Raw genomic sequence first — 26535 nt, 5'->3', positions numbered from 1 at the left:
CACTTTCTTGACATGACATGACAAAATGATAGATTTAAATATATTCACTTGGTTATAAATACAAAGGTAGTAGCACTATTTTATTATGAAAAAATAATGAAATTAGGTCATTGACATCATTAGCAAGAAACAAGCCTTTTATCTCATTATTTGCCATATTCTTTCTATTTTTCATTTTATTATACAACCACAGTTCACTTTTTTAAACACCTTTGACAAATGACTATATCTTTTTCTGTTTCTTAAAAATTTAAATTTGTACAGTTGGTTTATATGAATGTTGGGATGCACAGTTGGTTTATTATATATGTTTTTTTATTTTAGAACATAAATGGAGGAGCTTGAGGAAGATCGATTATCGAGTCTGCCAAAAATAATTCTTCATTCCATTATGTCAGAGTTGCCAGAGAAAGATGCTGCAAGGACAAGTGTTTTGTCCAAGGCTTGGTCAGAAACATGGTATACTTTTCCTATTTTGTCTTTCTCTACAAGTAAATTCATTGGAATGTCTCCATTACAACCAATGGAAGATAGTGAAAAGATGAGAAAGATGTTAGGATTTTGTGATTATGTGAAAAGGACTATCCTAAGGTTTTGTGACCAAAACTTGGCTATCAAAGAATTTAAGCTCAAGGTGAACATTTCTGAGATTCGCCACATTTCAAGGGATGTTGATTTTTGGTTGAAATTGGCTTGTGAATGTGGTGTTGAGGTAATAGAGTATTCCCTAGATGTATTAGTAGGTCAGGACCAATACCATGTCTTGCCAATGTGTGTCATTGAAGCCAAATCAATTACGAAGTTGGTGTTAAAGGGGTATATAAAGATTGATCCAACATTCATGAATCATTCAATCAAGTTTACCTCATTGAGGGTATTGTCACTGCAGCAGGTACTTTTGGGAGATCAACATGCAATTGACCACCTCATTTCTTTTTGTCCACTGTTAGAATCGATAACTTTGATGACCTGTTTTGTGTTAGGCTCTGGTGATGGCACCAAGGAGAAGTTGAAGTCTTTGAGCATTAGTGGTCTACAAAAGCTCGAGAGTGTTGATGTTGTCGGGATAAAAGATGTTTCTATTGATGCCCCGAGTCTTGAGACTTTATGTTATTCTCCTATTTATTTTGACGCACCATTTAAGATTGATTTTGATAGGTGCAAAAATTTGAAAGAGTTATGCATGTTGTATGTGACAACAAGTACTTTTTTAACAGAACAGTTTCCAAAATTCCCTTTTCTTGAGATTTTGAAGTTAAGCTATTGCAAAATGTCTGAGAGAATTAATATTTCAAGTGTTCGACTTAAGGTGTTGGTGTTATCACATTGCTCTAACTTGAAGGAGGTTAATATTGATGCTCGAAATCTATTGTCATTTGGATATATAGGTCATGGTGCTTCATTACCTACTATATCTTTTTTGAGAAATTCTTGTCAATTGGAAGTCAATATTTGGATACACGTTGATTATGTGGATCTTTGTAACTTGAGGAAATTCATGCAAAACATCAAACCTAACAATGTTTTGACATCATTAGCTCTATCCATCACTAACTCTTCAAATGTTGTGAGTATGAATTTGCTATTTGATTGGTTAATTTAGTTTTTATATTTACTTATTGATTTTTGTCTACACTTACCCTGGATTATGTAGGATGCATTGGACCCAGTTGCCTCGCATGTTTCATTCACTCCAACGAGCATCAAACACTTGACCATATCCCATTTTCCTCAGAATAAATATTTGTTCTCGTCTGTTGTAAAAATCTTACTTGCAAGCTGTTTTCCAGAAACTATTTCTTTGAGTATCTATTCGGGCGGCAAAGAATTCATTGAGGTGTGTCATTGTCTCCCGTATTCTTTAAATTTCAATTTGTACTTCGAGTTGTGAAATTCTTGCATAACATATTGTGATTATATGACAGAAGAAAAAACAAAAACTTGTCTTTCCATGTTTTCCTTTTATGTCAAACACATTTATTTATGCATAAAATGTTTATACTTTTACAATATAAATGTTATGTGGAGCTTCTATGTTCTAACTCGATTTTGTTAATTGTCTAATACTACAGTTTTTCTACGACACGTTAATGAGAAGAAAAGAGGGAGAATGCTTTTGCAGTTTTCATGATACTAAGTGTTGGTGGCATGATTTGAAGGATGTGAAAGTCACAAGAAGGTCTATGAAGATGGATGAAAATGTTGATTTTAAGACCATTTTAGAATCGTTGACCGATTTTGAAAGTATTATCTTTAGGCTAGTTTTTTAATGTTGTTTGATGGGATTTTTAATGTTGTTTGTTGAGAAGAGATGCATCCTTCTATGATTGTTACTGGTAGGCCTAATCTGCTTCAAATATACATTTTGAGTAAAGAAGTTCTCTTGTTTTCTCCTACTCTACATTTCTTGCTTTTCTCCTCCTCTTTTCATTGATATGTGTTCCTCTTTTCATTGATTCATTTTATTCTTTAAATGAAGTGTGCTAGGAACACTATTTTATTCACTTTCTTACTGGATGAAATTATCGTCGATTCCACTATTTTATAAATGAGCCCCTTATTGTGCAAAAACATATGCAAGTATGCAAATTGAAACCATTAGGCTTATGGTTTCTACATCAATTTAGTGTTAAGTCTAAGAGGTTTCAAACTTGTCTCTCGCCTGAAAGTGTATTTTGCAAAAAGTAGTGTTATGGGGGTAAACCTTGACGAGAATCTTTGTTCAGTTGGGAATTTGTCCTGCCGGCGCTCTTTGTTCAGTTGGGAAGAAGATGCCAGTACAGAACTGCTGGAGGGTATCTCTCCTAATCGTATGGTCACAGATTCGCGAATATGGATGGCTTTTTCGATAGGAGGATACATAGTAAATTCGGGATATGCAGTGATTCAGCGTGCCACACAAGACATATCAGTTAACTGTGAACTCAGCAGCGCTATTAGGCGAGTGTGGAGCAGCAAGGTGCCGTCGAAAGTGCAAGCCTTTGTGTGGAAGTTATTTCATGATAGACTACCGATGAGGATCGCTTTGGTGAGAAGAGGATTGGTGGAACCTAGAAGAGAAAGATGCTGCATTTTCTGCTTTAGAGAGGATGAATCTACACAACGCCTCTTTTTCGATTATCCTTTCTCAAACAGAAAATTTGGATTGACAATTTTCGATGCTTAGGCATTAATGGATCAGCGCAGCAGAATAGTAGTATTAAGCATTTCCTGCAATTTGGCGCGGTAATTAGGAAGAAAGTGGCGACAAAGAAATAATTTATTTTGTGGATGGTTGTACTTTGGTGCATTTAGATGAAAAGGAACAAGTTAATTTTTGGAGGTGAGGTGGTGGGTTACGTAGAACCGATGGATCATATAAAAAAGTTGGCTTGCTGTCCATAATGCAGGGAGGCAGAACTATAGTTATGTGAACTGGTGCAACAATCCCCTAGCTTGCATCGAAAGCCATGCCTAGACATCATGACAGATCGTTATTATGATATTTTTGCAGGATTAGGGACATGTTGGGACTATGCAAGCTTGAAGATATAAACTGAATTTTTGATATAGTTCAGTTTAGGGGAGGTTATGTTAGATGTGTGTTAGCCAATTTGTGCGTATAAGCAATGTTTAGGCTTGTTGCATAAGTGTTTTGCATATGTGTTGTAACCATAGGCGCACACGAGTAACTTGAGGCCCAAGTCACCTCTTGTTCGAGTTAGTTTTTGGCTATATAAGACTATTGGTTCCATTGTAGCGAACTTAATTGTCATGTATTGTTAAAATTATTGATTTACGGTGGATACATAAGAAAATTTTGAAGAATTGATCAAATGTCCCGAGTGAATGCAACTAGAGAAATGATTGGACAATTGTTCCGGCGAACCAATCCAAAAGCAAAACCATAAATCATTTCCTAAAGAATGTTGAATAAATGAATTTTTGCTAAAAATTTAATGAATCCTTTCATATCTTTTTTTTTTTTTTTTGAGAAATCCTTTCAAATGTTATAAATCCACACAAAGTACGTTGAAATCTTAAAACTCTTGTGTTATAATTCTATTTAAATCCATATTTAAAATCTGGATTGTAAATAGTCTTTTAGACTGAAAAAAAAATATCTTAAACATCAAAAAAAAAATCTTAAAAGTCAATAACATCGTGCAAAATCTTTGTGACTTTATGAGTCAAAATATTCTCTTAAAATCACAATCCAATACTCCTCCTAAATTTGCTGCCAACATAGAAGAAAGAGTTTTCTCTAGAAAGTTAGGGGTGTAATCTAATCAACACTGTGTGTTTCTCCATCGTTTCTATTCATAGCTTTCGTTTTGTTCACTTCCATTACAAATTCAAGGTAACAATATCTTTCTCTCTTTTTAATCATCATGTTTCTTTCTTTGTTCATAACATTATATACGATAGATACTATGTTTTCTTACTCTTTATACAACATTGGTTTCAAAGGCCTAACTTTAAGGTTATTGTTTAGGATTTAATTGATATGCACACAGTCTAAAATAATTTTACAATGTCACGTCATCAGTGAGCATGACACATTAGCAAAAATTTGACCAAATTGAGGTGGGGGACTAAAACTAACAAAAAACTAAAATAGGGGATCAAAAGTGTTGAGTTTTAAAATAGGGGATCAAAAGTTCAGGTTTTTCAAAATAGGGGATCAAAACTGCATTAAAGCCTACTTTTTTTTTTCTTCTCCTTAAAAGTAGTAAAGAGGTAAAATATTGTGTTTGACCCAACTTCTCTTTATTTTATAGTTTACTTTATTTCTCTAATTCTTTTAAAAAGAAACGGGGCCAAAATACAATTTTCTACTTCTCTATTTCTTGTAAGGAGAAGGAGAAAAGTAGAAAATAAGTAATGCTAAACGGGGCCTTAGCCCTATAATTAAGGGATTTAAATATATGTTTTTTTTTATTTTAGAACATAAATGGAGGAGCTTGAGGAAGATCGATTATCGAGTTTGCCAAAAATAATTCTTCATTCCATTATGTCAAAGTTGTCTGAGAAAGATGCTGCTAGGACAAGTGTTTTGTCCAAGGCTTGGTTAGAAACATGGTATACTTTTCCTATTTTGTCTTTCTCTACAAGTAAATTCATGGGAATGTCTCCATTACAACCAATGGAAGATAGTGAAAAGATGAGAAAGATGTTAGGATTTTGTGATTATGTGAAAAGGAGTATCCTAAGGTTTTGTGACCAAAACTTGGCTATCAAAGAATTTAAGCTCAAGGTGAACATTTCCGAGATTCGCCACATTTCAAGGGATGTTGATTTTTGGTTGAAATTGGCTTGTGAATGTGGTGTTGAGGTAATAGAGTATTCCCAAGATGTATCAGTAGGTCAGGACCAATACCATGTCTTGCCATTGTGTGTCGTTGAAGCCAAATCAATTAAGAAGTTGGTGTTAAAGGGGTATATAAAGATTGATCCAACATTCATGAATCATTCAATCAAGTTTTTCTCAAGATTGAGAGTATTGTCATTGTGGTCTGTACTTTTGGGAGATCGAGATGCAATTAACAACCTCATTTCTTTTTGTCCACTGATTGAATTTATAACTTTGAAGACATGTTATGTGTTAAGCTCTGGAGATGGCACAAAGGAGATTATGAAGTCTTTGAGCATCAGTGGGGTACAAAAGCTCAAAAGTGTTAATACTTTTGGAATACAAGATGTTTCTATTGATGCCCCGAGTCTTGAAACTTTATGTTATTATACTAATGACTTCTACGTCGCACCATTTAAGTTTGATTTTGATAGGTGCAGAAGTTTGAAAGAGTTATGGATGTGGTCTGTGCCGGGTACTTTTTTCACAAACAAGTGGTTTCTTGAACTGTTTCCAAAATTCCCTTTTCTTGAGAGTTTGAAGTTAAACTTTTGCAAAATGCCTGAGAGGATTGATATTACAAGTGTTCGACTTAAGGTGTTGAAGTTATCACATTGCTCTAACTTGAAGGAGGTTAATATTGATGCTCCAAATCTATTGTCATTTGGATATATAGGTAATGGTGCTTCATTACCTACTATGTCTTTTTTGAGAAATTCTAGTCAACTAGAATTCGATATTCGGTTACAAGTTGATTATGTGGATCTTTGTAACTTGAGAGAATTCGTGCAAAACATCAAACCTAACAATGTTTTAACATCACTATCTCTATCCACCGGTGCTGCGTCAAATGTAGTGAGTATCTTAGCTATTTGATTGGTTAATTTTGTTTGTATATTATTTATGTCTATACTTGACCTGGATTATGTAGGATGCACTGGATCGAGTTGCCTTTGAAGTTTCATCCCCTCTACCAAGAATCAAACACTTGGCCATAAACTATGTTCCTAATATTAAATATTTGTTCTCATCGATTGTAAACATCTTACTTTCAAGTTGTTGTCCAGCAACTATTTCTTTTAGTAAATATTCGAGCGGCAAAGAATTCATTGAGGTGTGTCATTGTCTCCCATATTCTTTAAATTTCAATTTGTGTTTCTAGTTGTGAAATTCTTGCATAACATACTGTGATTGTCCTATACTATATGCCATGTTTTCCTTTTATGTCAAACACATTTATGCTTAAAATGTTTATAAGTTCTAACTCGATTTTGTTAATCGTCTAAAACTACAGTTGTTCTATGAGACTTTAATGAGAAGAAAAGAGGATGAATGCTTTTGCACTTCTGATAATACTACGTGTTGGTGGCATGGCTTGAAGGATGTGAAAGTCACTAGAAGCTCTATGAAGAAGATGGATGAAAATGTTGATTTTAAGACCATTTTAGAATCGTTGTCTACGTTTGCTCCTCAAGAAAGTATTATCTTTAGGCTAGATTTTTAATGTTGTTGTGATCAATAGATAAACATGCTTACTTAAATGTTTGGTATTACCTCTTAAGAATAGATGCATCTTTTTTTATGAAAAATGTTGAACGGTACCAAAAGAGGTAGTATTATCATTTTGTTCTAACTCCTAAGTATATTGTTCCATGACTTGTATTAAAAATATTTCCCCTGCAATAGAGATGAAGGTTGGGAGGTGCAGCAAAGGCAGGCACAGCAACAGAAGCAGGAGCAGCGGCAGAAGCAGGTGCAGTAGAGGACGAGCCAGGTGCAGCGATCGCGACCGATACATGACAATCTTTGCTCCCTTTATAGATTCTGCAACCTGTTTAGTAACAACCTATCACTAACTCTTCTAATGGTTGTTTCATTTGAAATTATCTAAGCTCATATTCTTAAAAAAAAAAATTACTACACAGCTCGCATATGGTTTTTAATTAACCACCTGCTTAAGATTTAAAACATGCGGGAAATCTGTTGAGATGTTAATTTCTGCTGACGGCGAGTTTTGTCGTAAGAAATCAACTATTCCATCAGGAAAGGCAGGTGGTTTCAAACGTGCTATAAATGCCTTGCTTAACTTCGCAACTTCTTTATGCCGTCCTCACCACTGTCAATCGCCATTTTGCCACCGTCGTCCGTTCGCCGCTGTTCCATCACTCACAGCTGCCTTCTCTTCTTCTCTGAATCATCACACAGAGAAGATTGCAGGTAACAATATCACTTGTCAGCAATCTTTTGTTTGTGCTTTGTTTTCTTTCTTTGTAGGTGTTGGTGGCATGGCATGTGAAAGTCACAAGCTCTATGAAGATGGATGAAAATGTTGATTTTCAGACCAATTTAGTTTTATGCAAGTATTTCCCTGCCATGTACACGCTGTCGGCAGCAGATAAGAATTGCACGAGTGTTTAAACTAGCTTTTGTTGAAAATAATATGCTTAAATATTTTTTGATGTTTTTAGATTTAAATTTAAATATTTTATATTTAAAATAAGATAATATTATGATTTATGATTTAAGATATGTTTAGAAATTATAGATTAGTTTGTTATTATTTATTTAAAGATATGATTTGGAAATTTATAGATCCACCAGTTTATATAAATATATCTCACCCAATTTGGCATTTAAAAAAACCGTCAATTTTCTCTATTTTGATTTCTATTCACTTCCATTCCAAATTGAAGGTAACTAACAATATCGTGTTTCTCTCTTTTTAATCATCATGCATGTTTCTTTCTTTGTTCATAACATTATATATATACGATACGATAGATACTATGTTTCTTACTCTTCATAGAACTTTGGTTTCATATATAGTTCTAACTTTCAGGTTATTTTAGGTTTGTTTATTCGGATTTTTGTTAGTTTTTCTTTTTTGAAACGGTCGATGATAGTAATTAATTATTTTAGTTCAAATCAGTTGAGCCATCCAATTCAATCCCGTTCTTCATGCTTTTGTTATCATAATATCAAATTTATACATAAAACTATAAATTTCTTTTATACAACTTTTCAAAACTAACCTCAATTTGCTAACACACTAAAATTTGTAGTATGTTGTACTCCTCCGTCCCAAAATATAAGCAAAAATTTGTCAATGAAAGTTGATGTATTTGGTTTAAAATTTAGTCCAGATACATTCACTTTTGTTGACCTCCTTTTTGCTTATATTTTGGGACGGAGCAGTATCTTCATATACTTTGATACTTCACTTTTCAATTTGCTTTTTGTTTTCCTTTGCAATCCTACTTGAGTTTTAAAACAATCGGTTTATAATATTTATGGTTATATATATATATATATATATATATATATATATATATATATATATATATATATATATATTTTGGTCCTTATAAATATTTTTAGCAATTTTTGATCCCTCACCTTTCATATGATTTTTTGTTCCTACTTTTCAGTAAACTTGTGTATAACATGGGATGATTAAGTAGGGACTTTAGTCAAAAAATAAATAAATTAATAGTAGGGATCAAAAATTTTGATAGAAAAATATTTGAGGGACCAAAAATAGATAAAATTTTATAGGGAGGGATCAAATTACAGCGGTGTAACATTTGGGTAATGTTACACCGCTCAATAACGCTTTAACGAATACAAATTTTACAAAATCCATCGTTAGATTGAAAGCTTATATCGTGTAGATCATTTATGTTAAACTTTAAAAAAATCTAAAATCGTTTGATATGTTATTGAGACTCGTCAAGATTAACGGTTTATGCGTTTTTATTAAATACCGTTAATCTTGATAGTTGATAAATATAACATAAATGGAGGATATGAATTATTACCTATTTAACACAGTCTCTTTTGTTGTTGAATTTAGAACATAAATGGAGGAGCTTGATCAAGATAGATTATCGAGTCTACCAAAAATAATTCTCCATTGCATTCTGTCAAAGTTGCCAGAGAAAGATGCTGCTAGGACGAGTGTTTTGTCCAAGGCTTGGTTAGAAACATGGTATACTTTTCCTATTTTGTCTTTCTCTACAAGTAAATTCATGAAAATGTATCCGGTACAAGGAATGGAAGATAAGATGAGAAAGATGTTAGGATTTTGTGATTATGTGAAAAAGACTATCCTAAGGTTTCGTGACCAAAGCTTGACTATCAAAGAATTTAAGGTCGAGGTGATGAATTCTGGACTTGACCACATTTCAAAAGAAGATGTTGATATTTGGTTGAAATTGGCTTGTGAATGTTGTGTTGAGGTAATAGAGTATTCCCAATATGTACTAGTAGGTCAGTGCCAATACCATGTATTGCCAATTTGTGCCATTGAAGCCAAATCAATTAAGAAGTTGGTGTTAAAGGGGTATATAAAGATTGATCCAACATTCATGAATCATTCAATCAAGTTTACCTCATTGAGGGTATTGTCACTGCAGCAGGTACTTTTGGGATATCAACATGCAATTGACCACCTCATTTCTTTTTGTCCACTGTTAGAATCGATAACTTTGATGACCTGTTTTGTGTTAGGCTCTGGTGATGGCACCAAGGAGAAGTTGAAGTCTTTGAGCATTAGTGGTCTACAAAAGCTCGAGAGTGTTGATGTTGTCGGGATAAAAGATGTTTCTATTGATGCCCCGAGTCTTGAGACTTTATGTTATTCTCCTAATTATTTTGACGCACCATTTAAGATTGATTTTGATAGGTGCAAAAATTTGAAAGAGTTATGCATGTTGTATGTGACAACAAGTACTTTTTTAACAGAACAGTTTCCAAAATTCCCTTTTCTTGAGATTTTGAAGTTAAGCTATTGCAAAATGTCTGAGAGAATTAATATTTCAAGTGTTCGACTTAAGGTGTTGAAGTTATCACATTGCTATAACTGGAAGGAGGTTAATATTGATGCTCCAAATCTATTGTCATTTGGATATATAGGTCATGGTGCTTCAGAACCTACTATATCTTTTTTGAGAAATTCTAGTCAATTGGAAGTCAATATTTGGATACACGTTGATTATGTGAATCTTTGTAACTTGAGGAAATTCATGCAAAACATCAAACCTAACAATGTTTTGACATCATTAGCTCTATCCATCACTAACTCTTCAAATGTTGTGAGTATGAATTTGCTATTTGATTGGTTAATTTAGTTTTTATATTTACTTATTGATTTTTGTCTACACTTACCCTGGATTATGTAGGATGCATTGGACCCAGTTGCCTCGCATGTTTCATTCACTCCAACGAGCATCAAACACTTGACCATATCCCATTTTCCTCAGAATAAATATTTGTTCTCGTCTGTTGTAAAAATCTTACTTGCAAGCTGTTGTCCAGAAACTATTTCTTTGAGCAACTATTCGGGCAGCAAAGAATTCAATGAGGTGTGTCATTGTCTCCCGTATTCTTTAAATTTCAATTTGTACTTCGAGTTGTGAAATTCTTGCATAACATATTGTGATTATATGACAGAAGAAAAAACAAAAACTTGTCTTGCCATGTTTTCCTTTTATGTCAAACACATTTATTTATGCATAAAATGTTTATACTTTTACAATATAAATGTTATGTGGAGCTTCTATGTTCTAACACGATTTTGTTAATCGTCTAATACTACACAGTTTTTCTACGAGACGTTAATGAGAAGAAAAGAGGGCGAATGCTTTTGCAGTTTTCATGATACTAAGTGTTGGTGGCATGATTTGAAGGATGTGAAAGTCACTAGAAGCTCTATGAAGAAGATGGATGAAAATGTTGAAAGTATTATCTTTAGGCTAGATTTTTAATGTTGTTTGTTGAGAAGAGATGCATCCTTCTATGATTGTTACTGGTAGGCCTAATCTGCTTCAAATATACATTTTGAGTAAAGAAGTTCTCTTGTTTTCTCCTACTCTACATTTCTTGCTTTTCTCCTCCTCTTTTCATTGATATGTGTTCCTCTTTTCATTGATTCATTTTATTCTTTAAATGAAGTGTGCTAGGAACACTATTTTATTCACTTTCTTACTGGATGAAATTATCGTCGATTCCACTATTTTATAAATGAGCCCCTTATTGTGCAAAAACATATGCAAGTATGCAAATTGAAACCATTAGGCTTATGGTTTCTACATCAATTAATTTAGTGGTAAGTCTACCTTCATGAGCGAGCATGTGATACTGTTCTAAGAGGTTTCAAACTTGTCTCTCGCCTGAAAGTGTATTTTGCAAAAAGTAGTGTTATGGGGGTAAACCTTGAACGAGAATCTTTGTTCAGTTGGGAATTTGTCCTGCCGGCGCTCTTTTTGTTCAGTTGGGAAGAAGATGCCAGTACAGAACTGCTGGAGGGTATCTCTCCTAATCGTATGGTCACAGATTCACGAATATGGATGGCTTTTTCGATAGGAGGATACATAGTAAATTCGGGATATGCAGTGATTCAGCGAGCCACACAAGACATATCAGTTAACTGTGAATTCAGCAGCGCTATTAGGCGAGTGTGGAGCAGCAAGGTGCCGTCGAAAGTGCAAGCGTTTGTGTGGAAGTTATTTCATGATAGACTACCGATGAGGATCGCTTTGGTGAGAAGAGGATTGGTGGAACCTAGAAGAGAAAGATGCTGCATTTTCTGCTTTAGAGAGGATGAATCTACACAACGCCTCTTTTTCGATTATCCTTTCTGAAACAGAAAATTTGGATTGACATTTTTCGATGCTTTGGCATTAATGGATCAGCGCAGCAGAATAGTAGTATTAAGCATTTCCTGCAATTTGGCGCGGTAATTAGGAATTGGCGCGGTAATTAGGAACAAAGGGGTGACAAAGAAACAATTTATTTTGTGGATGGTTGTAGTTTGGTGCATTTAGATGAAAAGGAACAAGTTAATTTTTGAAGGTGAGGTGGTGGGTTACTTAGAACCGATGGATCATATCAAAAAGTTGTCTTGCTGTCCATAATGCAGGGAGGCAGAACTATAGTTATGTGAACTGGTGCAACAATCCCCTAGCTTGCATCGAAAGCCATGCCTAGACATCATGACAGATCGTTTTATGGAAAATGAGGAGAAAAGCTAGAGACATAATTACAGTATTGCTTCACAGGGTGGTGAAGATGGAGAATAGCATGAGTTGTGATAGGTGTGTCTGTTACATAATTTGGTGGGTGTTCTGCAATCTTTTATAGAAGGTGGATAGATTCATCATGCAATAATGCTGGACTCGGACTGCTTTCATTGAAAGCGTTGGAGTACCCCTTATACTCCTTTTAATATAATTGTTTTCTTTATTAAAATAAATAAATGAATGAATTGTCATATGAAAAGTTTGCATAATGAAGAAATACTTATATGTTAGATTTCACTTTCTCAGAGATCTAACTAAAGATGAAAAGATTCAATTAGTACATTTTCCATCCTTTGAGCAAGTAGCAGACATTATGACAATAGCTTTGAGCCTCGATAATTTTTGCAGGATTAGGGACATGTTGGGACTATGCAAGCTTGAAGATATAAACTGAATTTTTGATATAGTTCAGTTTAGGGGAGGTTATGTTAGATGTGTGTTAGCCAATTTGTGCGTATAAGCAATGTTTAGGCTTGTTGCATAAGTGTTTTGCATATGTGTTGTAACCATAGGCGCGCACGAGTAACTTGAGGCCCAAGTCACCTCTTGTTCGAGTTAGTTTTTGGCTATATAAGACTATTGGTTCCATTGTAGCGAACTTAATTGTCATGTATTGTTAAAATTATTGATTTACGGTGGATACATAAGAAAATTTTGAAGAATTGATCAAATGTCCCGAGTGAATGCAACTAGAGAAATGATTGGACAATTGTTCCGGCGAACCAATCCAAAAGCAAAACCATAAATCCTTTCCTAAAGAATGTTGAATAAATAAATTTTTGCTAAAAATTTAATGAATCCTTTCAAATCTTTTTTTTTTTTTTTTGAGAAATCCTTTCAAATCTTATAAATCCACACAAAGTACGTTGAAATCTTAAAACTCTTGTGTTATAATTCTATTTAAATCCATATTTAAAATCTGGATTGTAAATAGTCTTTTAGACTGAAAAAGAAATATCTTAAACATAAAAAAAAATAATTTAAAAGTCAATAACATCTTGCAAAATCTTTTAAAAATCTTTGTGACTTTTTGAGTCAAAATATTCTGTTAAAATCACAATTCAATACACTCCTAAATTGTAATCATCACTGTGTGTTTCTCCATCGTTTCTATTCATAGCTTTCGTTTTGTTCACTTCCATTACAAATTCAAGGTAACAATATCTTTCTCTCTTTTTTAATCATCACGTTTCTTTATTTGTTCATAACTTTTCTTAGTGTGTTTGAGTTTGATAGAATTGAGTCTAACAGAATTGATTTTGGTTAAAAGTGAGTTGAACAGAATTGATTTATGTTTTGTTATATTAACAGAAAAGTGATTCTTGTAAACTCATGATGTTTGGATAGTTTGGATCAAAATTGAGTTTGAATGCACAATTACTAAAATGGGTATTGGTATCTACTTAAAATTATATTTCTATTTTTTTGTCCAGACTTTTCCTGTTTTTTTTTTATATCTAAGTCTCTTTATGCCAGGTGATTAAATAAAGGGTGAATTGTATATTTGGTCTCTTATGTTTATTTTAGGTTTTAATTTGGTACCTTATTTAAAAAGTTTCAAGTTGGTCATTTACGTCCGTTTAAATCGTGGACCACATAAGAGAGTACTATGTGAAAGTTTTAGAATAAATTAACTCAAAATTTAACAAAAAGTTAGAAAAAATTAACTCAAAATTTAACGAAAAGGACCAACTTATGTTGGGATCAATAACATAAGAGTCCAACTTGAAACTTTTTAAACATAAGAGATCAAATTGAAACCTAAAATAAATTTAAGGGACTAAATATACAATTAAGCTTTAAATAAAATATTGTCAATTTTTTTTTTGTTACAATAAAATATTATCAAATAAGTCTACCAAGTAAAACATAGTAATGATTAGGGGTGATCGCGGTGCGGTTTGGTTTGGTTTTGAGCATAAAAGTCATCCTAACCGCGAGATAAAAATGCATGCGGTTCGGTTTGGTTCAGTTGATTTTTAAAAAGTCATCCAAACCAAACCAAACCAAACCAATGCGGTTTGGATCGGTTCGGTTGGTGCGGTTTAAAACATAACGATTGTACCGAACAATTTTAAGCATAAAAAAATAAAAAATTGAAGTTCCAAAATAACATTGTAGTACCAACAAAAATTATTTATCCAAAATAACATTATAGTAACTTACAATTTTAAATATATAAAAAAATTGAATTTTCAAAATAACATCACGGTACCGATAAAATTTGTTTATTTAAAATAACATTACAACACCAAAATAAAATTTCAGTACAAAAAATAAAAACAACTTGAAGTTCGATTAATTTGGTCGACTGACTTGGTAATTGGGCATGTATATTGGAATATAAATATATTTTCTTTTACGATATTGGAATATAAATATATAATAGTAACTTAATGCGGTTTTTGCGGTTATCCGCGGTTTTTGCGGTTTGCGGTTTTGCGATTTGCGGTTCAGTAAGAAAACCATCCAAATACATCCAAACCAAATGCGGTTTTTGCGGTTTTCGGTTTGGTTTGGTTCGATTTGCGGTTTTATTTTTGGATTGGTTCGGATACGATTACCCCTAGTAATGATAATAAAACAATTGTACCGAGAAAAATAATAATAATAAAACAGTATTGCCCACTAAAGGTTAACATTGTAAATATAAAATTGAATAACTACAAAAAGATGAGAATTGATTTTACTAAATGCAAAAGCAGAGAAACATAGCTTCTTGTAAACGTGAGTCTGAAGTTAGAATTGATTTGCTTTTAGTAAAAGCCAAACACCACAATTTATAGTCAAATCACGTTTGACCCATCTAAAATTGCTTTCGATGAGTACAACCGTGGATGTCCTAACTTTAAGGTTATTGTTTATGTATTTCACTTTGAGGACAGTTTTGGTTTGTTTACTCAATTTGTTCTAAGCTTTTGTTATTTTATTTTAGAGTAAACCAATATATATATATATATATATATATATATATATATATATATATATATATATATATATATATATATATATATATATTTACAAAAGTAAACCAATAAATTTGTCACTCACTTGACTAATGACTATATCTTTTTCTGTTTCTTAAAAATTTAAATTTGTACAGTTGGTTTATTATATATGTTTTTTATTTTAGAACATAAATGGAGGAGCTTGAGGAAGATCGATTATCGAGTCTGCCAAAAATAATTCTTCATTCCATTATGTCAAAGTTGCCAGAGAAAGATGCTGCAAGGACAAGTGTTTTGTCCAAGGCTTGGTTAGAAACATGGTATACTTTTCCTATTTTGTCTTTCTCTACAAGTAAATTCATGGGAATGTCTCCATTACAACCAATGGAAGATAGTGAAAAGATGAGAAAGATGTTAGGATTTTGTGATTATGTGAAAAGGAGTATCCTAAGGTTTTGTGACCAAAACTTGGCTATCAAAGAATTTAAGCTCAAGGTGAACATTTCCGAGATTCGCCACATTTCAAGGGATGTTGATTTTTGGTTGAAATTGGCTTGTGAATGTGGTGTTGAGGTAATAGACTATTCCCTAGATGTATTAGTAGGTCAGGACCAATACCATGTCTTGCCATTATGTGTCATTGAAGCGAAATCAATTACGAAGTTGGTGTTAAAGGGGTATATCAAGATTGATCCAACATTCATGAATCATTCAATCAAGTTTTTCTCAAGATTGAGAGTATTGTCATTGTGGTCTGTACTTTTGGGAGATCGAGATGCAATTAACAACCTCATTTCTTTTTGTCCACTGATTGAATTTATAACTTTGAAGACATGTTATGTGTTAAGCTCTGGAGATGGCACAAAGGAGATTATGAAGTCTTTGAGCATCAGTGGGTTACAAAAGCTCAAAAGTGTTAATACTTTTGGAATAAAAGATGTTTCTATTGATGCCCCGAGTCTTGAGACTTTATGTTATTATCCTATTTATTTTGTCGGACCATTTAAGATTGATTTTGATAGGTGCAAAAATTTGAAAGAGTTGTGCATGTTGTATGTGACAACAAGTACTTTTTTAACAGAACAGTTTCCAAAATTTCCTTTTCTTGAGAGTTTGAAGTTAAACTTTTGCAAAATGCCTGAGCGGATTGATATTACAAGTGTTCGACTTAAGGTGTTGAAGTTATCACATTGCTCTAACTTGAAGGAGGTTAATATTGATGCTCCAAATCTATTGTCATTTGGATATATAGGTAATGGTGCTTCATTACCTACTATGTCTTTTTTGAGAAATTCTAGTCAACTAGAATTCGATATTCGGTTACAAGTTGATTATGAGGATCTTTGTAACTTGAGAGAATTCGTGCAAAACATCAAACCTAACAACGTTTTAACATCACTATCTCTATCCACCGGTGCTGCGTCAAATGGAGTGAGTATCTTAGCTATTTGATTGGTTAATTTTGTTTGTATATTATTTATTTATTTATGTCTATACTTGCCCTGGATTATGTAGGATACACTGGATCCAGTGGCCTTTGAAGTTTCATCCCCTCTACCAAGAATCAAACACTTGGCCATAAACTATGTTCCTAATATTAAATATTTGTTCTCGTCGATTGTAAACATCTTACTTTCAAGTTGTTGTCCAGCAACTATTTCTTTTAGTAAATATTCGAGCGGCAAAGAATTCATTGAGGTGTGTCATTGTCTCCCATATTCTTTAAATTTCAATTTGTGTTTCTAGTTGTGAAATTCTTGCATAACACACTGTGATTTTGTTAATTGTCTAAAACTACAGTTGTTCTATGAGACTTTAATGAGAAGAAAAGAGGATGAATGCTTTTGCACTTCTGATAATACTACGTGTTGGTGGCATGGCTTGAAGGATGTGAAAGTCACTAGAAGCTCTATGAAGAAGATGGATGAAAATGTTGATTTTAAGACCATTTTAGAATCGTTGTCCACGTTTGCTCCTCAAGAAAGTATTATCTTTAGGCTAGATTTTTAATGTTGTTATGAAAAATATTATATAAGTTCAATCTGCATTTCATTCTTCTGTCTCCCCTGCTTTCTTTGATATGGCAAGGGAAAGTACATAAATATGTTGCTATATATTCCTACTCTTTCATTTTATTTTAAAATGTTTGTACTCTTGGAGGTAGCATCTAACTTCCTGTGTTGTAGCATTTCCTGCAATTTGGCGTGGTAAATGGGAAGAAAGTGCCGACAAAGAAACGATTTATTGTGTGAAATGTATTGCTTCACAGGGTGGTGAAGATGGAGAATAGCATGATGTGATTTGGTGAGGAGGAATTCTTTTATTTCGATCAATTTGATAATAGGGTGTATAGCTGCTGCTAATATGCAGTTTGGATTATTATTCACTTATTTGTGTTTGTATCAATAATGTACTATCATAATCTGATTGTAATCATTTTTGCAAAGAAACATTGTAACATGTTCTCTTTCAATAGGAGGAGGAGGTTGTTACTACTGTTGGAACTCCTCATCATGTATGTGTATCAAGAAATGGTTGGTTTTACTTAGCCTGTTCTCAATGCTCTAAAGGTATTGTCAATAATAGCGTTCCCTATAATGTATTATTTCTTGTTGATTCTAATAGCACCTGGTATGATTTGTTGACGTACAGGTACGAAAATCTATGTGAAGCTGTGACTGGTGGTGGCATTGAGCTATGCTGTACACAATCAGTCGGGCTGGTTCGTGGAGGAGGTGAAAATTCTATTGGGAGACGGTTCGAAGGTTAAAATTTGGAGCGATAATTGGCTAGGATCAGATAGCTTTATGCAGATAGGAAGAAGCTGGCGGCTCTCTTTGTTCAGTTAGGAAGAAGCTGCCAGTACAGAACTGCTGGAGGGTATCTCTCCTAATCATACGGTCACAGATTTGCGGATATGGCATGGCTTTTTCAATAGGAGGATACACAGTAATTTCGGGATATGCAGTGATTCAGCGAACTGCAGACAAGACATATCAGTTAACCGTGTATCCTAAACAAATTAATTGCACGAGTGTTTAAACTAGCTTTTTTTTTTTAAAATAGAGCATTGCTATTTACAGCGAATGTTGATATCACGAACGTTTCACGAATTGGTTCCACCAATTATAATACACACTTATTAATTATTATTATTATTATTATACAGCATTGCTAACTGAAAAGACACCGCTTGCCACCACACACCACTTGCACCGCTTGTCCACTAAACCTAACACAACAACACATCTCAAATTCTCAATGTTAACTGCTAAGCACCTAAACAAATTAATTTATGTTGTCTCGACACAACTCTATATCAACTCTGGTTAGAGAGTGTATGTGGTACTCTGGTTTATTCATCAGAAAATATTATCACGATTCACCATTGCTGCAATTTGTAGAATTTAACTAAAGAAAGCATGAAGTCAACACAATTGAGTAAAAGAAATAGGCCTCTCAATTGAATACATGAGTTTCAGAGACAAATTATGGAAGAGTGAACGACAACATTGCCTAAATTTGTTAGAAGAATTAAAGAAAATTGCAGAGAAATAAGACAAAGTATTGTTGTTTGTTGGAGGTGGAACTGTGGAAGATGAAAGAGGATAGCAGAGGGGAGAAAAACTAAATTAATTAAATTAAATAAATGTAAATGATGGAAAGTATAGTAATAATAGAACCAATGATATACTGCCAAGTGAGTTCGTGAACGGTTCGTGAAAATATTCTTCGCTGCAACCAGCATTTTCCTTGAAAATAATATGCTTAAATATTTTTTTGATGTTTTTAAATTTAAATTTAAATATTTTATATTTCAAATAATATAATATTATGATTTATTATTTAAGATATGTTTAGAATTTATAGATTAGTTTGTTATTACTTATTTAAAGATATGATTTGAAAATTTATAGATCCACTAGTTTAAAGACCAGACCCGTGCATTTGCACGGTCCATTGAATTTTATTATATATTTTTTTTTGTCAAAAAAAAAAATTTCTATATTTTTTTTATATATATATTTTTTAGTGAAGTTACAGCGAAGGATATAAAACTTGCAATGTGGTTAAAAGTAATAAAGATAAATTAGTAACTTTAGTGTAATCGATTTAAATATATTAGTAATATATATGATATAGATTTGAATAATAATGAAAAGGAGAATAATATAATAGGAGAATCCTCCACTTATATAAAAATATTTCTCAACTCCATATAAATATATCTCACCCAATTTCGCATTTAAAAAAACCGTCAATTTTCTCTATTATAATTTCTATTCACTTCCATTGCAAATTGAAGGTAACAATATCGTCTTTCTCTCTTTTTAATCATCATGTTTCTTTCTTTGTTCATAACATTATATATATACGATAGATACTATGTTTCATACTCTTCATAGAACTTTGGTTTGATAGTTCCAACTTTCAGGTTATTTTAGGTTTGTTTATTCGATTTGTTTCTAATTAAGCTTTTGTTAGTTTTTCTTTTTTGAAACGGTCGATGATAGTAATTAATTATTTTAGTTCAAATCAGTTGAGCTATCCAATTCAATCCCGTTCTTCATGCTTTTGTTATCATAATATCAAATTTATACATAAAACTTTAAAATTCTTTTATACAACTTTTCAAAACTAACCTCAATTTGCTAACACACTAAAATTTGTAGTATGTTGTATCTTCATATACTTTGATACTTCACTTTTCAATTTGCTTTTTGTTTCCTTTGCAATCCTACTTGAGTTTTAAAACAATCGGTTTATAATATTTATGCTTTTTGTTAAACTTTACAAAAATCTAAAATCGTTTGATATGTTATTGAGACTCGTTAAGATTAACGGTTTATGCGTTTGTATTAAATACAGTTAATCTTGATGGTTCATAATAACATAAATGGAGGATATGAATTATTACCTATTTAACACAGTCTCTTATGTTGTTGAATTTAGAACATAAATGGAGGAGCTGGATCAAGATAGATTATCGAGTCTACCAAAAATAATTCTCCATTGCATTCTGTCAAAGTTGCCAGAGAAAGATGCTACTAGGACAAGTGTTTTGTCCAAGGCTTGGTTAGACACATGGTATACTTTTCCTATATTGTCTTTCTCTACAAGTAAATTCATGGGAATGTCTCCATTACAACCAATGGAAGATAGTGAAAAGATGAGAAAGATGTTAGGATTTTGTGATTATGTGAAAAAGACTATCCTAAGGTTTCGTGACCAAAGCTTGACTATCAAAGAATTTAAGCTCCATGTGAATTCTGAACTTGGCCACATTTCAAAAGAAGATGTTGATATTTGGATTAACTTGGCTTGTGAATGTGGTGTTGAGGTAATAGATTATTCCCAATATATACCAGTAGGTCGGTGCCGATACCATGTATTGCCAATTTGTGCCATTGAAGCCAAATCAATTACGAAGTTGGTGTTAGAGGGGTATATAAAGATTGATCCAACATTCATTAATCATTCAATCATGTTTACCTCATTGAGGGTATTGTCACTGCAGCAGGTACTTTTGGGAGATCAACATGCAATTGACCAACTCATTTCTTTTTGTCCACTGATTGAATCGATAACTTTGAGGTGCTGTTTCGTGATAGGCTCTGGTGATGGCACAGAGGAGATGAAGTCTTTGAGCATTAGTGGTCTACAAAAGCTCGAGAGTGTTGATGTTGTGGGAATAAAAGATGTTTCTATTGATGCCCCGAGTCTTGAGACTTTATGTTATAATCCTATTTATTTTGACGCACCATTTAAGATTGATTTTGATAGGTGCAAAAATTTGAAAGAGTTATGCATGTTGCATGTGACAACAAGTACTTTTTTAACAGAACAGTTTCCAAAATTACCTTTTCTTGAGATTTTGAAGTTATACTTTTGCAAAATGCCTGAGAGGATTGATATTACAAGTGTTAGACTTAAAGTGTTGGTGTTATCACATTGCTCTAACTTGAAGGAGGTTAATACTGATGCTCCAAATCTATTGTCATTTGGATATATAGGTCATGGTGCTTCAGAACCTACTATATCTTTTTTGAGAAATTCTAGTCAATTGGAAGTCAATATTTGGATACACGTTGATTATGTGAATCTTTGTAACTTGAGGAAATTCATGCAAAACATCAAACCTAACAATGTTTTGACATCATTAGCTCTATCCATCACTAACTCTTCAAATGTTGTGAGTATGAATTTGCTATTTGATTGGTTAATTTAGTTTTTATATTTACTTATTGATTTTTGTCTACACTTACCCTGGATTATATAGGACCCAGTTGTCTCGCATGTTTCATTCACTCCAACGAGCATCAAACACTTGACCATATCCCATTTTCCTCAGAATAAATATTTGTTCTCGTCTGTTGTAAAAATCTTACTTGCAAGCTGTTGTCCAGAAACTATTTCTTTGAGCAACTATTCGGGCAGCAAAGAATTCAATGAGGTGTGTCATTGTCTCCCGTATTCTTTAAATTTCAATTTGTACTTCGAGTTGTGAAATTCTTGCATAACATATTGTGATTATATGACAGAAGAAAAAACAAAAACTTGTCTTGCCATGTTTTCCTTTTATGTCAAACACATTTATTTATGCATAAAATGTTTATACTTTTACAATATAAATGTTATGTGGAGCTTCTATGTTCTAACACGATTTTGTTAATCGTCTAATACTACACAGTTTTTCTACGAGACGTTAATGAGAAGAAAAGAGGGCGAATGCTTTTGCAGTTTTCATGATACTAAGTGTTGGTGGCATGATTTGAAGGATGTGAAAGTCACTAGAAGCTCTATGAAGAAGATGGATGAAAATGTTGAAAGTATTATCTTTAGGCTAGATTTTTAATGTTGTTTGTTGAGAAGAGATGCATCCTTCTATGATTGTTACTGGTAGGCCTAATCTGCTTCAAATATACATTTTGAGTAAAGAAGTTCTCTTGTTTTCTCCTACTCTACATTTCTTGCTTTTCTCCTCCTCTTTTCATTGATATGTGTTCCTCTTTTCATTGATTCATTTTATTCTTTAAATGAAGTGTGCTAGGAACACTATTTTATTCACTTTCTTACTGGATGAAATTATCGTCGATTCCACTATTTTATAAATGAGCCCCTTATTGTGCAAAAACATATGCAAGTATGCAAATTGAAACCATTAGGCTTATGGTTTCTACATCAATTAATTTAGTGGTAAGTCTACCTTCATGAGCGAGCATGTGATACTGTTCTAAGAGGTTTCAAACTTGTCTCTCGCCTGAAAGTGTATTTTGCAAAAAGTAGTGTTATGGGGGTAAACCTTGAACGAGAATCTTTGTTCAGTTGGGAATTTGTCCTGCCGGCGCTCTTTTTGTTCAGTTGGGAAGAAGATGCCAGTACAGAACTGCTGGAGGGTATCTCTCCTAATCGTATGGTCACAGATTCACGAATATGGATGGCTTTTTCGATAGGAGGATACATAGTAAATTCGGGATATGCAGTGATTCAGCGAGCCACACAAGACATATCAGTTAACTGTGAATTCAGCAGCGCTATTAGGCGAGTGTGGAGCAGCAAGGTGCCGTCGAAAGTGCAAGCGTTTGTGTGGAAGTTATTTCATGATAGACTACCGATGAGGATCGCTTTGGTGAGAAGAGGATTGGTGGAACCCAGAAGAGAAAGATGCTGCATTTTCTGCTTTAGAGAGGATGAATCTACACAACGCCTCTTTTTCGATTATCCTTTCTGAAACAGAAAATTTGGATTGACATTTTTCGATGCTTTGGCATTAATGGATCAGCGCAGCAGAATAGTAGTATTAAGCATTTCCTGCAATTTGGCGCGGTAATTAGGAACAAAGGGGTGACAAAGAAACAATTTATTTTGTGGATGGTTGTAGTTTGGTGCATTTAGATGAAAAGGAACAAGTTAATTTTTGAAGGTGAGGTGGTGGGTTACTTAGAACCGATGGATCATATCAAAAAGTTGTCTTGCTGTCCATAATGCAGGGAGGCAGAACTATAGTTATGTGAACTGGTGCAACAATCCCCTAGCTTGCATCGAAAGCCATGCCTAGACATCATGACAGATCGTTTTATGGAAAATGAGGAGAAAAGCTAGAGACATAATTACAGTATTGCTTCACAGGGTGGTGAAGATGGAGAATAGCATGAGTTGTGATAGGTGTGTCTGTTACATAATTTGGTGGGTGTTCTGCAATCTTTTATAGAAGGTGGATAGATTCATCATGCAATAATGCTGGACTCGGACTGCTTTCATTGAAAGCGTTGGAGTACCCCTAATACTCCTTTTAATATAATTGTTTTCTTTATTAAAATAAATAAATGAATGAATTGTCATATGAAAAGTTTGCATAATGAAGAAATACTTATATGTTAGATTTCACTTTCTCAGAGATCTAACTAAAGATGAAAAGAATCAATTAGTACATTTTCCATCCTTTGAGCAAGTAGCAGACATTATGACAACAGCTTTGAGCCTCGATAATTTTTGCAGGATTAGGGACATGTTGGGACTATGCAAGCTTGAAGATATAAACTGAATTTTTGATATAGTTCAGTTTAGGGGAGGTTATGTTAGATGTGTGTTAGCCAATTTGTGCGTATAAGCAATGTTTAGGCTTGTTGCATAAGTGTTTTGCATATGTGTTGTAACCATAGGCGCGCACGAGTAACTTGAGGCCCAAGTCACCTCTTGTTCGAGTTAGTTTTTGGCTATATAAGACTATTGGTTCCATTGTAGCGAACTTAATTGTCATGTATTGTTAAAATTATTGATTTACGGTGGATACATAAGAAAATTTTGAAGAATTGATCAAATGTCCCGAGTGAATGCAACTAGAGAAATGATTGGACAATTGTTCCGGCGAACCAATCCAAAAGCAAAACCATAAATCCTTTCCTAAAGAATGTTGAATAAATGAATTTTTGCTAAAAATTTAATGAATCCTTTCAAATTATTTTTTTTCGAGAAATCCTTTCAAATCTTATAAATCCACAAATTACGTTGAAATCTTAAAACTCTTGTGTTATAATTCTATTTAAATCCATATTTAAAATATGGATTGTAAATAGTCTTTTAGACTGAAAAAAAAATCTTAAACATCAAAAAAAAAAAATCTTAAAAGTCAATAACATCGTGCAAAATCTTTGTGACTTTTTGAGTCAAAATATTCTCTTAAAATCACAATCCTAAATTTGCTGCCAACATAGCAGAAAGGGTTTTCTCTAGAAAGTTAGGGGTGTAATCTAATCATCACTGTGTGTTTCTCCATCGTTTCTATTCATAGCTTTCGTTTTGTTCACTTCCATTACAAATTCAAGGTAACAATATCTTTCTCTCTTTTTAATCATCATGTTTCTTTCTTTGTTCATAACTTTTCTTACTGTGTGTTTGGTTTGGCGGTAAAGAAAATTGAGTTTGATAGAATTGAGTCTAACAGAATTGATTTTGGTTAAAAGTGAGTTGAACAGAATTGATTTATGTTTTGATATATTAACAGAAAAGTGATTCTTGTAAACTCATGATGTTTGGATAGTTTGGATCAAAATTGAGTTTGAATGCACAATTACTAAAATGGGTATTGGTATCTACTTAAAATTATATTTCTATTTTTTTGTCCAGACTTTTCCTGTTTTTTTTTATATCTAAGTCTCTTTATGCTAGGTGATTAAATAAAGGGTCAATTGTATATTTGGTCTCTTATGTTTATTTTAGGTTTTAATTTGGTACCTTATGTTTAAAAAGTTTCAAGTTGGTCATTTACGTCCGTTTAAATCGTGGACCACATAAGAGAGTACTATGTGAAAGTTTTAGAAGAAATTAACTCAAAATTTAACAAAAAGTTAGAAAAAATTAACTCAAAATTTAACGAAAAGGACCAACTTATGTTGAGATCAATAACATAAGAGTCGAACTTGAAACTTTTTAAACATAAGAGATCAAATTAAAACCTAAAATAAATATAAGGGACTAAATATACAATTAAGCTTTAAATAAAATATTGTCAATTTTTTTTTGTTACAATAAAATATTATCAAATAAGTCTACCAAGTAAAACATAGTAATGATAATAAAACAATTGTACTGAGAAAAATAATAATAATAAAACAGTATTGCCCACTCAAGGTTAACATTGTAAATATAAAATTGAATAACTACAAAAAGATGAGAATTGATTTTACTAAATGCAAAAGCTAGGAAACATAGCTTCTTGTTAGAATTGATTTGCTTTTAGTAAAAGCCAAACACCACAATTTATAGTCAAATCACGTTTGACCCATCTAAAATTGCTTTTGATGAGTACAACCGTGGATGTCCTAACTTTAAGGTTATTGTTTATGTATTTCACTTTGAGGACAGTTTTGGTTTGTTTACTCAATTTGTTCTAAGCTTTTGTTATTTTATTTTAGAGTAAACCAATATTTTTTTTTTTTACAAAAGTAAACCAATAAAGGTGGCTTTTTCTTGTCAATTTGCATGGCTTGTGTAGGGGACTAGTTTTTTTTTTTCCTTTTCTTTTCATGCTTCTAGCTAGTTGTTGTTCTTTTGTTAGTGGGGTGTTTTCTTTCTTTTGGATCTTCGTAGCAGTCTTTGTTGGATGTGCTAGTGGATTCTTTTGTTTTTGTACTGCTTTGGCTCCTCATGTACTTCTTGTTATTGGGGAAGCTTTAATAAATGTTACCGATTCAAAAAAAAAAAACCAATAAATTTGTCAGTCACTTGGTGCTTTTAAATAGTCCTTTTTATTCGATAGTAAGTTGTTAAAATATCTCTATGATTAGGTTTTTGTTTATTTTTAGGTTCCGTTTGGCCCTACTTTTTTTTTTACTTTTTTTTTCCTTCTCCTTAAAAGTAGTAAAGAGATAAAATATTGTGTTTGACCCAACTTCTCTTTATTTTCTACTTTACTTTATTTCTCTAATTCTTTTAAGCAGAAACAAGGTCAAATACAATTTTCTACTTCTCTATTTCTTTTAAGAAGAAGTAGAAAACTAAAAAATAAGTAGGGCTAAACGGGGTCTTAGCCCTATAATTAAGGGATTTAGTTTAGATTTAGATATATTCACTTGGTTATAAATACAAAGGTAGTCGCACTATTATTTTTTTGGTAGAAGGTAATCGCACTATTTTATTATGTAAAAATAATGTAATTAGGTCATTGACATCATTA

General features: G+C 32.8%; 7 protein-coding genes across 7 annotated transcripts; all 7 read left to right on the top strand.

Moving 5' to 3' along the window:
- Positions 1 to 331: 331 nt before the first annotated feature.
- Positions 332 to 2330, top strand: LOC123906592 (F-box protein At1g60400-like). Its single transcript, XM_045956532.1, has 3 exons — positions 332 to 1564; positions 1655 to 1837; positions 2073 to 2330. The coding sequence occupies exons 1-3, from the start codon at positions 332 to 334 to the stop codon at positions 2268 to 2270; spliced, it is 1614 nt and encodes a 537-aa protein (XP_045812488.1). The 3' UTR covers positions 2271 to 2330.
- A 2603-nt stretch (positions 2331 to 4933) lies between these two features.
- LOC123904042 (F-box/FBD/LRR-repeat protein At5g53840-like) lies at positions 4934 to 6836 on the top strand. The gene is made up of 3 exons (XM_045953740.1): positions 4934 to 6184; positions 6264 to 6446; positions 6627 to 6836. The coding sequence occupies exons 1-3, from the start codon at positions 4934 to 4936 to the stop codon at positions 6834 to 6836; spliced, it is 1644 nt and encodes a 547-aa protein (XP_045809696.1).
- Positions 6837 to 7985: 1149 nt separating this feature from the next.
- Positions 7986 to 11148, top strand: LOC123906589 (putative F-box protein At3g58860). Its single transcript, XM_045956530.1, has 4 exons — positions 7986 to 8025; positions 9186 to 10425; positions 10513 to 10695; positions 10933 to 11148. The coding sequence occupies exons 2-4, from the start codon at positions 9193 to 9195 to the stop codon at positions 11095 to 11097; spliced, it is 1581 nt and encodes a 526-aa protein (XP_045812486.1). The 5' UTR covers positions 7986 to 8025; positions 9186 to 9192; the 3' UTR covers positions 11098 to 11148.
- A 384-nt stretch (positions 11149 to 11532) lies between these two features.
- Positions 11533 to 11973, top strand: LOC123904041. Its single transcript, XM_045953739.1, has one exon. The coding sequence runs from the start codon at positions 11533 to 11535 to the stop codon at positions 11971 to 11973; it is 441 nt and encodes a 146-aa protein (XP_045809695.1).
- Positions 11974 to 15551: 3578 nt separating this feature from the next.
- Positions 15552 to 17371, top strand: LOC123906588 (F-box/LRR-repeat protein 13-like). The gene is made up of 3 exons (XM_045956528.1): positions 15552 to 16775; positions 16875 to 17057; positions 17160 to 17371. Exons 1-3 carry the CDS (start codon positions 15552 to 15554, stop codon positions 17367 to 17369), a joined length of 1617 nt encoding a protein of 538 aa, XP_045812484.1. The 3' UTR covers positions 17370 to 17371.
- A 2948-nt stretch (positions 17372 to 20319) lies between these two features.
- Positions 20320 to 22266, top strand: LOC123906587 (putative FBD-associated F-box protein At5g44940). The gene is made up of 3 exons (XM_045956527.1): positions 20320 to 21552; positions 21640 to 21813; positions 22051 to 22266. Exons 1-3 carry the CDS (start codon positions 20320 to 20322, stop codon positions 22213 to 22215), a joined length of 1572 nt encoding a protein of 523 aa, XP_045812483.1. The 3' UTR covers positions 22216 to 22266.
- Positions 22267 to 22650: 384 nt separating this feature from the next.
- LOC123904039 lies at positions 22651 to 23091 on the top strand. Its single transcript, XM_045953738.1, has one exon. The coding sequence runs from the start codon at positions 22651 to 22653 to the stop codon at positions 23089 to 23091; it is 441 nt and encodes a 146-aa protein (XP_045809694.1).
- The last annotated feature ends 3444 nt before the right edge of the window (positions 23092 to 26535 follow it).

This window comes from Trifolium pratense, linkage group LG2, assembly GCF_020283565.1.
Source record: "Trifolium pratense cultivar HEN17-A07 linkage group LG2, ARS_RC_1.1, whole genome shotgun sequence".
Classification (NCBI taxonomy): Eukaryota; Viridiplantae; Streptophyta; class Magnoliopsida; order Fabales; family Fabaceae; genus Trifolium; species Trifolium pratense.
This window is presented reverse-complemented; position numbering and strand designations above follow the sequence as displayed.